Here is a 17,384-nt window from a genome sequence, read left to right on the forward strand (position 1 = left end):
TGCATTTTCAATACACCCATAATGTAACACACGTCTCGGGGCGCAGACGTTCACAGGAAGAGCAGCAGTGGGTGGGAGTGAACAAGAAAAGGGAAGAGAAAAAGGAAGAAAATGAGGAGGTCGGAAGGCACCAGAGAGAGAGGAGGAGGGGGATACCCGGGGAGGGAGTTCCAGAGTGGGAGAGAGGGCATAATGGCTCAGAGTGGCCACCAATGGTGGAGCGGCAGATCATGGGAGCAAGGAGGAGGCCAGAGTCTGTTGAGCAGAGGGACTGGCTGCGACATGGGGGTGGAGAAGGTGGCAGAGGTATGGGGCAGGAGGAGTAAGGCCGTGGATGGAGATGAATTTGACGACAAGGATCTTGTCGTCCACACATTTGTGGATGGAAAGCCAGTGAGGTGAAGCCAGGGGAGTGTACATACAACAACTCTGGGTGGGGACATGACACAAACTACCCAACATTTTTTGTTACACTTAACAGAATCAGTAACGGTCTGCTTTTTGTCTAAAATACATTCTGCTCCATCTCTCACCCCCGATATGTAGATGAGAAAAAGCTGCGATGCCAATTGCTTAATTGTGCTGATTTTTGTAGCAACATTTTTTTACTGGGGGTAAGGGGGGGTTATCCTGGGGGGCGGTTGGGGGCGGTTATCCTTCACCAGGGGTGTGGGGCTGGGCCCCTCCAGCCCCCCCTACAGCCTCCCTGGTGCTAGGGGGCCGATCGCCCGCCAACCCCTAACCAGCCTCTGCACCTCTGTCCTAGTGGCCCATTACCACTCTCCTGAGTTCCATGTCTGACCGGAGCTGTCGCGAGGAAAGGACAGTCTAACCATTGCTCGTCATCGTCTCCACATTGCTATCCACTTGTGTTGTAGATCTGTGGGTGGTCTTTGCTTAAAATGTGAAAAGAGCCCCCATCGAGGATAAAACGGTCAAAATAAGCACATTGTACAGCAACATTTTAATCAAATTACTTGCAAAGTAAAATGTAAGCAGGTGAAGAAAAATGACTCTGGGTCACTATGTGTAAATACATAAATCACCACACTAATGGCATATTCAATTTGAACAAATCACATGAAATGAAGGCAAATGGGCAAAAATCCAATACTAATTTTATAAAGACAATATAAGTAGAATTTCGAGTTAATTAGAATAACGTGTAAAATTTAATACATTTTCAATAACGTTAATTTAAATTTGATTACCAAAGTAATTCTATTACATTTCCTCATTCATTTACTGGCAGGAAACCATATTGTGCCTGCGATTAGCTTTCATTAGTTGCTGAACGATAGAGCACCATCAATGAGGCTTTCTCCTGTTCTGTTATTATCACCCAATTGGCGTTCATTTTTGGGAGGCCCAAACTCAGGCTGCGACTGCGTTTGTGCAGGAGAGCTGATGGACGGCAGGAGAGGCCTCGTCCCCTCAAACTTCATCGAGCGAATCTCCGACGAGGACTTGGTGGCGTTCCACCAGATGGAGGGCGAGCATTCATTGTCGCAGCGGCAACACCTCCACCATGTCCACCACCATCACCACTCGTGCCCCGACCGCGACCGAACCCGTCCCGCCTCAGCCTGCAGCGTCTGCTGGGAAGGACAGGGCTGTCCCGGCCAGTGCCCCAACCCCTGCCAGAACAAGTGCCGGGCCGAGGTGCCAGCGCCACCGTGCGCGTGCCCGGCGCCACCGTGCGGCACCGACGGCGTTGGTTGTAAGTGCGGCCGCTCGAGCGAGACTCCACACCGCTGCTGTGGCGCGCCGTACGGCTGCAACGTCGGTCAATCACTGCCGCGGCTCGGTACTCCCAACTGCACGGAGGACATCGACGCGGAAGAGGCACCACCACTGCAGGACGACCCGCGCGTCCGTCACCCGCGGGGCATCGCCCTCATCAAGCAGCTGGCCAAGAGCGTGATCATCAGCTGGGAGCCGCCGCCGCTGCTACCGCCGCCGGCTCGCACTTCCGCGTCGTCGTCGCCGTCCCTCTCCACTTCCTCGTCCTCCTCCGCCTCCTTCTCCGCCGCGGCACCCACGAGCTACAACGTGCTGGTGGACGACGAGCTGCGGATGAACGTACGCGCCAGCGCCAAGCCCAAGGCACTGGTGGAGAAGCTGGAGCTTTCGGCGCGCTCGTATCGCGTGTCCGTGCAGTGCGTGACGGCCCGGGGCCTCTCGGACCCGGCGCTCTGCAGCCTCCTAGTGGGCGCAGGCGCCACGCCGGCCCCACGCCAGCTGGCGGTCCGTGACATGACGCCCTCGTCGGCCGTGCTCGCGTGGCTGCCCAGCAGCAGCAGCCACGCGCACATGGTGCGCGCTAACGGGGAGGAGCGCGGCGAGGTGGCGGCGGGCGTGCGCGCGTTCACGCTGCTCGGCCTGGAACCCGACCGGCACTACCGCGTCGTGGTGGAGGCGCGGCCGCAGCGGTCGCATTGGGAGCCGAGCCCCGAGGAGAGGCGGCGCAGGGAGGCGAGCATCGCGTTCAGGACGCCACCCGCAGGTGCGCCCCATCGTCCGTGTCGCTGCTGGGCTGGAGTAGGTGGTCGGTGACTGGAGGGGGTCGTAGCGATTTCTTTCGCGCCGTATGTAGCCGACCGTGCTAATCGGAGGTGCGATATTTAAAAATAAAAGGATGTTGTTGAGAAGACGAGTGTGTTTTGATGTACCTGAGTCAATCCTGATGCTCATCAGGGCTCGTGTGAGTGTGCATTTGGAATACCATATGTATCATTTTTTTCTTGCATCCTCTAATTTTCGCAATTGGCTTAGAGGAAAGTTTGGTAAGTGTGTAATCATTCACCATTGTGTGATCCTTTGCCTGTGTGTGAATTCCTGCACCCGTTATTTTACAATTTGGAGTTGGTATCCACATAGCCTCTACATGGGACCACGTCTTAAGATGCTTTTTAATGAAAGAGTGTGTTTATTTATATTACCTTTTATGGAACTAGTCGGACAGAGACAGAGTGAAAAAAGGAAAGTCTTGGGCCTTGTCTTGAAAATGGGCAGGGAGGCGACAGCACATATGGCTGGTGGCAGAAGGAAATTCCAGACGATGTGGCCCTGCCTGCCTCGCCTGCCTTTATATCTATTGCCCATCTTTCGATTTCCCTATCTGCTCATGTGCTGTATTCTCCATTAAGAAGAAATGTCACTCCAACTGAAGATACATTTTTGAGATATGCTCTGTCTCTTTATTTATCTGCTGTGAGGAGGTTGACTTTATTTAATCTCATGGTTTTATTACCGAGAATCAGCGGCTGGCACAGCTGTCAATGGAGCAGCCAGTAAGGGCGGTCTAAGGAGTGGGGTTCATGCCGTACAACAACGACTGTGAACTCAATATTAATAAAGTGGCTGCCTACATTTCATTACGTGTCAAGAAATTAATCTTTAATTGGAGTAACGTTTCTCCTTTTATTATGCGTGTGTTTTTTTGTTATTCATCCACATTAACACTTTGTGCTTCACACTTGTGTGCATTGTTGGTAAAGAAGTTATGCATATTTATTCTTGTATTATTTTCCCAGATTATATACAGGGCAAGAGAAGCGGTGAGCTTTTTGAAATTCAATATATAAATAAGAATATGGATTTTCTGTAGGGACCTGTAATGAAAGTGCTCGTTGCATAATTCCACGTGTACATCTCGGACACTTTAAAGACGTGGGTAATCGTCGGTATAAAATGATACAGAGGGCATAGTGTGCCAGCCAATGGGGACTATAATTCAAATAGAAATGATCTGAACACCTTTTCCTGAGAAGTTAGACAAAAGCTCGTGAAAATTACCACATGTCAGACGGTACGCTGACAAAATTACCTTCTCATCCACACTGGCATGGTGAAGGTGCATTTAGTTTCGTGTGTGTGTCGGGACATTGACATATTCTACGAGCCATATTTTCGAGAGGTAACCATTCCGCAATAGTTCAAACCGGTCATTTACTTTGACTCGTGAAATGGTGCTTATATGTTATTTTAAAGCAAAATACTGACGTGAACTATTTTTTATTTTACCAGGTAAGGCCCACTGAGCTATATAGCCTTTTTTTCAGAAGCGACCTGGCTATCTCAAATGATAGCTCAACGAAGTGGCTTTTCACTTGGCAATGTATAGCAGCCAAATACTCTAAACGCATGTTGACTCTAAATGTGGAGGGAAAAACCGGAGGACCCGGAGAAAAATCTACGCGGCCACGTGGAGCACGTGCAAACTCAACATATACAGCAGGCGTCGTGGTCGAAACGGCACCTACGACCTCCTGCATACCAGGCGAGGTAGTTATCATCTCGCCACCTCTACTGTCCCCCTCGCCCAGGTTTGCCAGATGCGCCACTTCACGTGCAGGTGGAGGCCGGACAGAGCACGGGGACGCTGCTCGTCTCGTGGCTTCCCGTCACCATCGACGCCATGGGCTCCTCCAACGGCTCCTGCGTCACCGGTTACGCCATCTTTGCCGATGGAGCCAAGGTGAGGGCTTGGCCTTGCCACGCGTCGCACACACACCCGACAGAAGCCGATAAGTATACTCTGAAAAACATTCCTGCGGAGGGAGCTGGTAGGAACGTTGGGTTGCTCAATGGCCAGATTCAACGGCGGCGTGGTGTATTCCGCAAATATGCCCGACTGTGAGGGTGGGCACAAACCGGCGTGAGTACGTTTAACGTTGAGTTTTATAAAGGCACCACGGGGTGACCAGCTCCTCCCCACCCAGCCCCACCCCTCCCACCCCCCACCCAGCCCCACCCTCCCCACCCAGCCCCTCCCCACCCTCCCCTCCCCACCCAGCCCCACCCTCCCCTCCCCACCCAGCCCCACCCAGGCCCTCCCCTCCCCACCCAGCCCCTCCCTGCCCGACGGACGGACACAATAATCCCCTGTGGGCTGGTGTAACCAGGAGGTTCCTACCAGTAAAATGCCTTTGCTTAGAATGGTCATGCGTCAGCAATCCGGTGAAACTCTCCACGTTGGGTGTATAACGGCATGTTGATTCATCAATTAATATCAATTGTTAAGACCTTGGATAGTCATGTGACTCTCGGTCCCTGGTGAAACGTTTTGATTCGTGTGCTTTGGATTTAATGAGTTCATGTGACCCTTCCAGCCACGAGAGGTCACTGCTTTCACAATGATGCCAAAGAGTTATCGATTAAATTCGAATGCGACGTTGAATTGGAACAATTTGTTTCATCGCGAGAGGGGTGATTTGTCACTCTCCAACCAGTCCTGGGAATTAGTGAATATTTCACATTCCTAAGGTGGGGTAAGTGATAAGCCACTTTGTTGAGCTATCATTTGTGGCCAGGTCTCTTCTGAAAATGAAGCTAATAGCTCAGTGGGTTTTACCTGGTAAAGTAAACGTGTATTTTTTTGTGTGATTTGCTTATATTTTCAATATTTTTTCACTCCTATTGTGTTTTCACATTCTGTTCCTGGCCCTTCCCCCCCCTCAACCATTATATATACGGAGTGGTATCTCTTGTAATCTCTCATTTACTTGATACAGCTGTCGTGGCTGTGACGGTTCCACCTGAAGACGGAAGCTTGTGTTGCCTCCGAAACGTCGTGATTTTTATTTTTATTTTTTATTTTACTTTTATTAATTTAAATTTTTTACCTACGTGACTTTACCGGAAAAAAAAAACCTAAGAATATGAATCCTTGCAGTCACGAAAGCTTCAAATCTAGAATTGTTTTCACATTGTTGTTGTAAATTTCTGTCCAACCCCATACTGGACATCTGTGAAAAAGGGGTTCACAGCTCATCATATTCCTCCACTATAAATAAAGATTCTCATTCTGACCGGAGTGAATAATGAATCCCGTGCTGTTCGCATGGCGCAGGTGCTGGAGGTGGCGTGCCCGACGGCGGGCAGCGCCGTGCTCGACTCGTCGCTCTGCGAGGGCAGCTCCTCGCTCACGGTGCGCACGCTGTCTCCGCGCGGCAGCTCCCCGCACTCGCTCGCCGCCCGCCTCCTCCTCCTCCTCCCACCGCCGCTGGACCCGACGGGGAGCCCCGAGGGACCCTCGCCGCTTCCGCCGCCGTCGCCCGTCGCCGGGGCCCACGACGGCGCGGATGGCAGCGGCACGCCCACGAGACGGGCGCGCTCGGTCAGCAAGCTCAAGATGTGCAACCACGCGGCCGGGTGGAGCAGCCCGTCCCACGCGGAGCCGATGGCTGGTCAGTGCCGGTGACAAGCCGCGACATTGATCAAACGTGGCGTTTTAAAGTCCTTTAAGTAGCAATATTGTTGCCGGGTGGCACGCAGGTAGCAGCGCTGAGCTGGCATCCCCTGAGATCCTGGGTTTAAATCCAGGCAGCCGACTGTGACTTACCCCAGATTCGGGAGTGTGGAGAGTCGCTGGTCTCGGCCCAGTCACTAATGACTGCACACACACACACACAAAAACCCAATCGCATTCAATTTTTTTCGGCATTCCAGCACGGAGAGTTAAAAAAAATGTTGGTTTGGCCGTCGGGTAACGAACATTATTCTCAGTTGCAGAGTGGGTGGGAAAGTAGCGCCCACTACTGTGTGGATTAGAAGTCACTTGAATAGATTTCAAAAGTAGCTCTGTTCGATATTCACTTTAATGGACAATCCTGTAACACAAAGAGTTCCATTGCTCGCGTGACATGGCGCCGAGAGCTCGTAAAATGTGTGGCGGGCGGGAGGGGGGTTAAGTTTTCGTGACAAAAAATACCAGCAATTAAAAATGTTGCCTCTTATTGCGAACAGCAGTAGGGGAGGCGTGGTACCACCCTGCAACTGGCTCCTCGGGCCAGACCTCGACGGACGAGGCTCGCTTGAGAGCCACGGAAATCCCCTGCGACACAGGGTCGATGGGAGACGTCCCAGACACTCTCGCCACGGTGCAGCTGTGTGCTGCCGGATCGCCGGCGAGGGCCGACGCCACTCCCTCGCCCATAGTGCCAGCCGTCCGGCCTGCGGAGCCGCCCCGGCTGCTCAACTCGGAGGTAAGCGACGAGCCCTGCTTGTGGCTGCCCTAACCCCGGGCCCGGACAATTTGTCTCCTCCGTATCACTCTTCTATCGCTACTACCACCGTGGTTGCTGTTGCCATGAATGCAACTCATTATTTCCTCCCCCCATGTTGAGGAATTAGTCCACCAGATTGTTTCGTCTCATCCTTACTCATCCATGCTCATCTGTACTCATCCATACTCATCCATACTCACCCATGCTCATCCATACTCACCCATACTCACCCATACCCATACTCACCCTTATTCACCCATACTCACCCATACTCATCCTTGCTCACCCATACTCACCCATACTCACCCATGCTCATCCATACTCACCCATACTCACCCTTACTCACCCATACTCATCCTTGCTCACCCATACTCACCAATACTCACCCATGCTCATCCATACTCACCCATACTCACCCATACTCATCCATGCAGTGTTAAACCACTGTACTGAAGGTCAAATCACTTACCTTTCTGATTGTTTTCTAGCACTGCTTGATTTTGTAATTGCCTCCCATCGTCCCTCTTTTCCAAGTTCTTAAAATAACCTTGCTTAATTGAATTAACACATTAAATCTCTTTTCGCACATCTTCAACGGTGTTGTGTCTTGCTGGTCGCTAGGCATTTTTGGCCTTTGGACCTGTGCTCGGTCACTGCAGTGTACAGTTTTGTACATTTGCCAATCGCGATGCCCACCACTGTGCGTGTCTCGGAAGTTCTGCCGTCACCACCGGGGTTTGTCTCCTGCGCAGGTGGTGGGGTTCGTGCCACCGGCAGACGGAGAGAGCGATTGCGCCGAGACGTCGCAGGCCAAGTCGGAGGAGGAGCACGGCTCCACGCAGCCCTTGTGCAGCTCCATGGAGGAGTTCCTTCGGGAGATGGAGCAGGACCGACTGGTCAGACCTAGCATCCCCACTTATTCCTCCAGGATAAATAAAGATTCTGATTCACTCGCTCACTGACACATTTACCCACCTGTCCACTCACTCACCTACCCACCTATCCACTCACTAACCTACCATCCCTCCCACTCACCTGTTAACCCATCAACTCACTCACTTATCCACTCATTAACCCACAAGCCCAACCACCCGCTCGCTCACTTGTCCATTCGCTTACCCGTTAACTCACTCACTCACTCACTCGTTAACCCACTCATTCACCTGTTAACTCGCTTACCCATGTATTCTCACTCATCTACCAAGCAATTCATTCACCCACCCACTCACTCATCCTATCACTCAGCCACTCAATCACGTGGTTATCTACTTACCCACCAATTCACCCACCCATCTCCCCACACTCAACCCCCACGTAGGTACCGCCACCTCGGTTGGAGGGCTACCAGACGGAGAGCAGCCGTGGCTCGGAGCTCTCCGACATCTTGGAGGAAGACGAGGAGGACCTGATGTCCGAGTCGGTGAAGCGCAGCGAGGCTCAGCGCCGACGTCTCAACCACCCGCTCAGGGTGAGGAGCAACCACACTCACTGTCACCATCACCACGACTCACGCCACCACCCAGACTCACAGCACCACCCAGACTCACGGCACCACCCAGACTCACAGCACCACCCAGACTCACAGCACCACCCACACTCACAACACCATCCAGACTCACAGCACCACCCAGACTCACAGCACCACCCAGACTCACGGCACCACCCAGACTCACGCCACCACCCAGACTCACAGCACCACCCAGACTCACGGCACCACCCAGACTCACAGCACCACCCAGACTCACAGCACCACCCACACTCACAGCACCACCCAGACTCACAGCACCACCCAGACTCACGGCACCACCCAGACTCACAGCACCACCCAGACTCACAGCACCACCCACACTCACAGCACCATCCAGACTCACAGCACCACCCAGACTCACAGCACCACCCAGACTCACGGCACCACCCAGACTCACGGCACCACCCAGACTCACGCCACCACCCAGACTCACAGCACCACCCAGACTCACGGCACCACCCAGACTCACAGCACCACCCAGACTCACAGCACCACCCAGACTCACGGCACCACTTGGTGGATGAGGCAGCCAATCAGTGTGGTAAGCGGGCAATTAGACTCAAACTGTAGCTTGAAGTAAACTTAGCACATTCGTTAATTACACTGGCCTATACCAGAATTATACGTTAATAAATCAAATACATTTAAGTGTATAATACTAGCTGACCTTTCGGCAAAAATATGCCTAATTATAAGTGAATGCCAGTGGAAACAAACGGAAGGGTTTTGTGAAAGAGTATACATCGATAAAACGGTTGAGAGACGTATCGAAACCGGAGAAAAGAATGAACATAAAAACATCCATATCCAGGAAATGCGGTGGACTAAGTAAAAAAACAACTACTTGAATAAATAAATGCAATAGTGCGCAGCGCAGTGTAGTGCACTCAACAAAATTCAAAGCTGTATCGATGGTGCCCACTGCGGTGGGTGCTGCTTCACGGTGAACTCGACGGTGCCCACTGCGGTGGGTGCTGCTTCACGGTGAACTCGACGGTGCCCACTGCCGTGCGTGTGGCTTCACGGTGAATGCCGGGGTGAGGGCGGAGCCGATGGCGACCAGCCTCACCATTCTGCAGCTCACGTAGCCTTACTCATATTAATATACCCGTGCGTTATGCTACGTCGTGTGATGACAAACTAACCGATGTCTTATTAACTTATTTTGCACTCATCCTTCCGTTGTGTTGTCACCCCGGTCGTTGGTGCTCTTGTTCCCTGTCCACAGCGATGTCTTCGGGGTGCCTCTCTCTCTGTGTTCCCTGTCCCCTTTCCGTCTCTACAGTCTGAGTTTTCTGCCGTTCGTTCGACCACGGTGCACCGCACGGAACGTTGCGCACGCCTCTGTGTTTTTTTTCGCGTTCTCCTAGCCGTGTGTGCGCCGTTGTTTGTCGTTTTGTGTCTTTCTGTCTGTGTGTGCGGCACTACAAGGTCAGTTCGGATCCTGTTTGCAGTCAACATCTTTTTTCCCCCACATCACTGGCTCTTTCCGGCATGCCCATCGAATAATTCGCTTTTTGAGCGTTGAGAGTGGTGTGGTCGCCATCTGCGAGCGGCACCGTCGCCCGCGTGCGCGAGCATTCTGATGGAGCCACTTGCGCACGTGGTGAGTAGCGAGCGGAGGCTCTACCTTCCGCTTCCGTCTCACTCGACGTGTGGGGGAGCTTGCCGCTCACCAAGGGGTGGAACGATTTCTTTTCAGCCAGCAATTTGATGAATTGACACTTTTAAGGCTTGTAATTCGGTTCGAGAAATCGATTCTATTTTAACACGATTGTGGACGGTAGCGCCTCTAGTGGCGGCACGGGTAACATGTACCCATGGCGCACGCACGTAGAAGAACGTCAATTCTTGCGCGCTAAATTCGACGCGCATATTGCGAGTAGCAGTCACCAATCGCAAATTAACAAGTCGGTGCGTTGTTCCACCAGTACGCACAGTGCACCCTGCCCGCTGTGAGTCTTTCGCGTGTGTTGGGCGCTTGTTGTGGGGTTTGCGATCACTGCGGAGGGGGGGGGGCGCCGCTTATGCTGTCGATGTGCACGCCGTGGCGTGGGCGCGAGGAGGTGGGAGAGGGCTGCGACACGGACAGCGACGAGGAGAGCCTGGAGGCCGTGCTGGAACTGCCACTGCAGAAGCAATGCAGCAAAAAGCTTTTCAGCATCCCGGAGCTCACGGAGGAGGAGGAGGATGACGATGATGACGAGGAGGAGGATGACGATGAGAAGGAGGAGGACGAGGAATCTGAGAGGGGCCTGAGGGATGCATTTGAGGAGTTAGCTGCTCCTCATGTCCCCCTTACTCCTGGTCGGAAACTCTGGCAGAAATACGACCGTCCCGGGAGAGTCAAATGTGGGAGTCCTGGGTGTTCAGGCCAAGTCCCCAGAGAAAGCCCCAAGCATTCCAGCAGAGTCAGAAAAACGAGCCCTGAGCTGCTTGGCATAGTCGCCCGGGAAAGCCCAAAGAATTCCTTCAGCGTCGCCCACGAGAGCCGGGAGGTGTGGCCAGGGCTGGAGAAGATGGGCTGCACGGTGCAGAGAGACAGGTTCCTAAGACGCAGCCGCTTTGCACAGAAGCAGGCCGAGGCCGCGGTGGCGGAACGGGGCCACGCGGACGCCTTCACGGAGGACGTTCCCCTCGACAACGTTCCAGCGCTTCACTGCCAAGGCCGAGAAGGGGCAGCGGCGACGCAGGCCGGCCTGTGCCGCACTCCGAGCGACGGGGGCAAGCGGTCACGCGAGCACAATCAGCGCAGCCCCAAGGCCAGACCTCGAGCAACGGAATGCCGCCACCCCACCAACGAGGGGACGTCTGACGAGGAGAAGGAGCGGCCCGTGGGCCGCCGGCACGTCGAGGAGGCGCACGGGAGGCCGGTGGCTGCGGCCGCCGCCTGGCGCAGTAGAAAGCGAGGGCTCACTCGGCAGAGCACGGTGGAAGAGGACTTCTCGGACACGGAGCGCGGATCCGAGATGGCCGGAGGGGACAGCAGTAGTGGCGGTGGCGGCCGTGGCGGCGGCAGCAGCAGCAGCACGGGAGACGCGAGTGCAACCGCGCTACCGGCGAGCCGGGCGGACCCTCGTGAGCGGGAGCGCAGTAGTGCCGCAAGGACTCGGGCCGTCGTTGCCTTTCGGCAGGAGCAGGTGTAAATAAAGTGACAGACGGAGTTAATGTTGCAGGGCGGGTGAGGTGGGGAGGGAGGAACACTGCTGTCCGATCTGCCTGGTCCATGCCCCCATGCCCTGTCCCATCACCCCTTCTGACATACCCAAATGTGAGAGCCATTGGCCTGCGTTAAGTCGTAATGAGTGTCAATAGTGATTGTCGATGCTACCTCTAGAATATACGGAATGGATTTTTTTGACAATGACAAAGAGGACAAATGAATGGGGTGGGGAGCAGGCTGGGCAGCTGTGTTATCTGTGCAAGTAGCCCCCTCATTTCTGGTAGATGAGAGTTAGTCTCTGTGTCTCGGTGAGAGGACGGACTGGGAGGTTATCAGCTGCCCTCGATGGGGCCCGTAAAGTTGACTCGTCGAAGCCTTTTGCCACTTTATTTTGCTCAAATTCAACTTCTGACATGGTTCTAAAGGAAAAAGAACCCCACAAACAGATGAAAAATATCAGTTATTTTGACCTCAGAGATTACACAAAGAGATAAAAATTGGAGAGAACGAAATTGACGGCGTGCAAAACGCGAGTGTTAGATTTTATATGCAGCTTTGTCGGTGAAGTTTACGCGAGTCAACTGACTGGGGAGACTTTGCCTCCTGGCCCATCCAGCACCACTTGCCTGTTAAGTTCTCAACGTGACCTCGGTACGATGTTCTACTTTTACACTTACCAATATGAATGCAAACTTTGCTTTGGACAAATACTTACGAATAATAACAATGGGTTTTAACATACAAAGTCTTAATTTCGAAAGGCGGTAAGGACTTAACAGGTAAAACCTTCCCTTGTCGTAGCTGACCTCCTGCCATTACCACCACCACCGCCGGCACCCGCCCGGTCACGGTTCGTGTTTTCTAAATAATCGCCGGCGACGACGCTACGAAAACACGGCTCCCATTCTACGCCCTGTAACCCACGTGCTGTGTCAGCGTCTGTCTTGTGTCCCACGTGCCGTGTCTGTGTCATGTTTTTTTTTTTATCTCATTTGCTTTTAGTTTGCGGTCCCTGTGACTGTCCTCGTGCCCGCCGTCGTCTCCGCCCTCTGTCCATCTGCATGCGCCCCCCCGTCCCCCCCCCCCCGCAGGGACGTTCCTCTGCAATGATCCCGTTTAGAGTACTTGCTGCTGAAGGATTTGCGTTTGGCCCCTGTAAATCCGTGGCCCAGTGGCTGGCCCCATGTCTCGTCTCTTCTCTCGTAAATTTCTGGGCAAGCGGAACCTTCATTGCAGAAGAACGCCTTCCCGTCAGCCCGTGGACAATTTAGGTGTTTTGTGGACAATTGTGCAATGCCATGAAGACCGCCATTTTCATAAACATCCGTGGTAAATGTGATAGTTTGGCTCAGTAGGACCACTTTCAACTCGCTGTAGAATTTGGTCTGTGCACAAAGTCGGTTGTTCTTTTGTTCAAATCTTGGAGGGAGAAAGTGCACGTGTCATTTTATCCGGTTGACTTTTTTTCCCCCGATGATTTTCCAGGCATTTGGTGAAAATAGACATCTTGACCTTGAAGTGCACAAAGCTTGCACAATTAACTTAATTTGCGTATTCTACAAAGAACGATAATTATCTCCATGTTTGATTATACGACGACAACAAGAACAACTAAAAGCAATTTGTACCCTTTATAATTTTTTTACGTATTGTCTCACTTGTTCTAAAACCCACAGCAGTTATGTAGCCATTTATTTTCATAATTTGAGGTTGTAAAATCGTTTCACTCAAGACAAAAGACGAACAAATTGCAAAAACGGTATTAGTCAGTGATTGCTCACTTTGTGGTTTTATCTGCACGAGTTAAAAAGTTATCCTAGTGAGCCATGCAATTGTAATACAATATTCTGTATTATCTGACAAGTATGAGCCCTTTGCCATGGTTGCGACAGGTACGTTACAATTGTACGTGCAAAATGCGTATGATTTTCCGTGCAAATCACCCAAAATGCACCTGATCTCATTCGATCTCTGAACATATTGAGGCTGTTGCCCAGATAGTGCTTGGATGGGTGACCTCCAGGGTCCTCCTGTAGACTCTGGGGCTACATGGTGGGCAGCAGAGGGCCAGTCCGGCAAAACCCCATTGTTACACTGCTCTCGTGTCTATACGTCCCACTTTCGCCAGTGCACACTGACCAACGTGGTGAAGTATGGCCAAATAACTCCCATGATTCACATGGCGCAGGGAGGCCCTCGTCTAGCAGGGGATTTACGAAGGACTCTCAAAGAGTTTATGTAGAATATGAACAAATAAAAATCATATATTCTCAACACAGTCAATTGAACTATACCTACATCTCCCCTTGTTTCTCCTTGGTACGATAACGATATATTGATAAAGTAACAATTGAATTACAAAATCTGTAAAATCCTGCGAGGAGGGCCGGATCTTCATATCCTCGTCGTGCTGTTTAGATGAAAGACGCTGACGCCGCTACCGGCGCTGGCAGACGCGAACGGCCGTGTGTGACCATGCGTGTGCCGTGCCCCACAGCCAAAGCACGGAGACACGGCTCCCAGCGGCGATGCGCCGAGCGTCGCCCAATCGGTGCCCGGTGGAGATGCAGCCAAACCCGGCAAGGCCTGCCCTTCTGCCGATGCAGGTGAAGCCACGCGCCTTGCTCTCGTTCTGTCACGGTATTCTAGTCTAGGGCAGTGGTGCCCAACTGTTTTGTGTTGCGGCTCCTACCCCCCCCCCCCCCAATAAGACCACTGGTCCCCCATCCCCCCCACGCTTCACCCTCCAGCCCCCTGCTCCCCTAATTGATAGGTCACATATCCATGCCTCTTGCTAATTCGGTGTTAGGCATGCATTTAGTTTCATGTTGTGTGTCGATGTGTTTGTCACCGCAATGCGACGCTGATGTTCCCCGAAAGGCCATGGGTTGCTAACGGCTGCTCTAGTAGGGGTGTAACGAACCTTCTTTTAGTCGATTAACCCGCAATCATGAAAGCTCGCGATGCAAGTACCAAACTGCTCTTGCAAGAATCACTATTGCGATTCTATGTAAATGTTGCCTCTAGGTTAATGGATGGAAGAAAACTGTCCAAAATGAGATGGTAAATAACATCAAAGAAGACAAACTAGCTGGTAAACAGATGCCAAAACAATTCGATATTTGGATTTCATTGCGACCCTGAATCATGACAATTCATCGCATCGCCGGGGGGGGAGTGAACGCGCCTAATACCCTGCGATGGGCATATCTGTGCTGTCACAGGTAGTCTGACAAACAAACACCCATTGCTTCCTCCACAGATTTAGAATGGACCGGACCCTTCAACCGCATTTATAATTTTGTGAAAAATTGCAACGGCGTTTTCAGATGGGGAATTAAAACCGGATTGTAGTCGTGGTCCAAGCGGCCGGTGTCGCTCCGCGTGGCGCGGACAGCGTTGTGACGGTGCTTCGCGTCGCCGTGCACAGGGGTCCTGTGGACAAACCCCGGCGCCGCGGAGAGAGGCCCCCAGGAGGGTGTCGTGCCCGTGAGAATCTTCGTCGCGCTCTTCGACTACGATCCCATGTCCATGTCGCCCAACCCGGATGCGGCCGACGAGGAGCTGCCCTTCCGGGAGGGCCAGGTCATCAAGGTGAGAGGGGGGGGGCAGGTCATCAAGGTGAGAGGGGGGGGGCCAGGTCATCAAGGTGAGAGGGGGGGCCAGGTCATCGAGGTGAGGGGGAGGGCCAGGTCATCAAGTTGAGAGGGGGGTGGGCCAGGTCATCAAGGTGAGAGGGGGGGGGCCAGGTCATCAAGGTGAGAGGGGGGCCAGGTCATCAAGGTGAGAGGGGGGGGCCAGGTCATCAAGGTGAGAGGGGGGCCAGGTCATCAAGGTGAGAGGGGGGGCCAGGTCATCGAGGTGAGAGGGAGGACCAGGTAATCAAGGTGAGAGGGGGGGGGGCCAGGTCATCCAGGTGAGAGGGGGGCCAGGTCATCGAGGTGAGAGGGAGGGCCAGGTCATCAAGGTGAGAGGGAGGGCCAGGTCATCAAGGTGAGAGGGGGGGCCAAGTCATCAAGGTGAGAGGGGGGGCCAGGTCATCAAGGTGAGAGGGGGGGCCAGGTCATCAAGGTGAGAGGGGGGGAGGTCATCAAGGTGAGAGGGGGGCAGGTCATCAAGGTGAGAGGTGGGCCAGGGTCATCAAGGTGTGAGGGAGGGGCCTAGTCAAGATGACAATTACATGAGTGTCTGGTACGTTGCAGGAAATAGATGTACCAGGAGAAAACACTCAAACCTCTGCAAAAATCGTAAAAAAAAAACTTGCTGCCCTACCATCTTCTGTCTACCTCTCCACCCAAGCCTACATCACCTGGTATTCCCAGACAGCCTCCCGTTCAAGTACGAGCCTCGTTTGGCCACCGCTTCTCTTCTAAACTGCGACGAGGTCGCTCGAAGCCATTTACCATCAGCTTTTATCGACGCTCGTCCCTGCTCGCTGGAATCCCGTGAGATTATTCTCCCTCCTCCTCCTCCTCCACGATGACGCAGGTATACGGGGACAAGGACGGTGACGGCTTCTACCTGGGGGAGGCAGGCGGCCAGCGTGGCTTCGTGCCCTGCAACATGGTGTCCGAGCTGCAGGTGGAGGAGCAGGCCGTGCTGCAGGAGATCCTGAGGCGCGGGTTCCTGCCGCCCGATGCGCCGCTCGACCAGATAGGTGCGCGGTGGGTGGGGTGCGGGTGGTGGGCCGGACGGACATGATTCCTGCTGTGCATCTATACCAGCCGTATCGTTTAAATGTTACAGCGCTTTTGTCAGTCCGCTGCCGGATGAGGGCCTCGGCAAGCCGTTGTCAGTCTTGGGGAGATAAGTTTCACAATTCTGCGCCACGCTGGTCAGTGCTGGCTGGTGAAGGTGGGGAGCGTAGATGTGAGGGTCCAAGGGACGGTACGGCAATGGATTGTTTGGCACTTGAGTGATATGGTCATAAGGCACAGGCTGCGTCCCGAGTGGAGAAAAACATCTCACCATGTTCGTCAATGCCGTTGCTTTCATTGCATCATCAGCTTTGATCTATCCGCTGCTGGACAGAGGCCTCCCTATGCTGTTCGCCATCTCTCGTGCTCATGAGTTGAAGCTCCATCTACTGCCTTCACACAGCTGATTTAATTTCTTCATCTGCATGGTCGATGCTCTCTCAAGTGTGTTCCCTCCTCTGGCTGCCACACCATTGTTAGTGATGACCACTGCCCATCATTCCTTCTAGCGATGTGCCAGGGCCCAGTGGTTCCAGAAGTATAGGACCATTAATACTTGAGCATTCACTTTTACAACTGACCTGTGTGTCATCGAATTTACACAATGCATGAACCACCTTGTCTCGCATCCACCTATGATTCGAGCTTTGGCATGTACACTCGACATTTCAAATAATCCCTCAGATGAGATGACGTTCATTCAGTCTGGTTCTGAAATTTTGAAAGAGCCTCGCTTGAAACATGGCCGCTTTCTGTGTTTCCCATCCGCTTCCCATGAGCCTTTTGCGTGATCACCGTTTCCCATTTCTATTTTCCCTGTTTTTTTTTTCAGTTGCGTTAGAGTCAACTTGGGAGGAAAAAGATCGAGAAGGTTTGTACCTGTTCGGCGGATTGATGATTAATTCATTCATTCGCCCCCACTCAATTGTCTGCGTTTCACTGCGGCGACGGCGACGGTGGAGTGGTGGTGGTGGTGGTGACGGTGC

The 17,384-nt window shown here is 52.9% G+C and overlaps 1 protein-coding gene across 1 annotated transcript in view; it reads left to right on the forward strand.

The window, feature by feature from the left end:
• Positions 1-17,384, forward strand: part of LOC144933132 (peripheral-type benzodiazepine receptor-associated protein 1-like) — a 136,207-nt gene that overhangs the window by 110,583 nt on the left and 8,240 nt on the right. Inside the window, exons 15-25 of the mRNA XM_078857712.1 lie at positions 1,400-2,506; positions 4,329-4,480; positions 5,855-6,191; positions 6,751-6,989; positions 7,763-7,906; positions 8,329-8,478; positions 10,605-11,678; positions 14,199-14,307; positions 15,132-15,295; positions 16,190-16,358; positions 17,231-17,269. Of these exons, the coding sequence (XP_078713838.1) occupies positions 1,400-2,506; positions 4,329-4,480; positions 5,855-6,191; positions 6,751-6,989; positions 7,763-7,906; positions 8,329-8,478; positions 10,605-11,678; positions 14,199-14,307; positions 15,132-15,295; positions 16,190-16,358; positions 17,231-17,269 (3,684 nt within the window). The remainder of the gene's footprint in view (positions 1-1,399; positions 2,507-4,328; positions 4,481-5,854; positions 6,192-6,750; positions 6,990-7,762; positions 7,907-8,328; positions 8,479-10,604; positions 11,679-14,198; positions 14,308-15,131; positions 15,296-16,189; positions 16,359-17,230; positions 17,270-17,384) is intronic.

This window comes from Lampetra fluviatilis, chromosome 6, assembly GCF_964198595.1.
Source record: "Lampetra fluviatilis chromosome 6, kcLamFluv1.1, whole genome shotgun sequence".
Lineage (NCBI taxonomy): Eukaryota > Metazoa > Chordata > Hyperoartia > Petromyzontiformes > Petromyzontidae > Lampetra > Lampetra fluviatilis.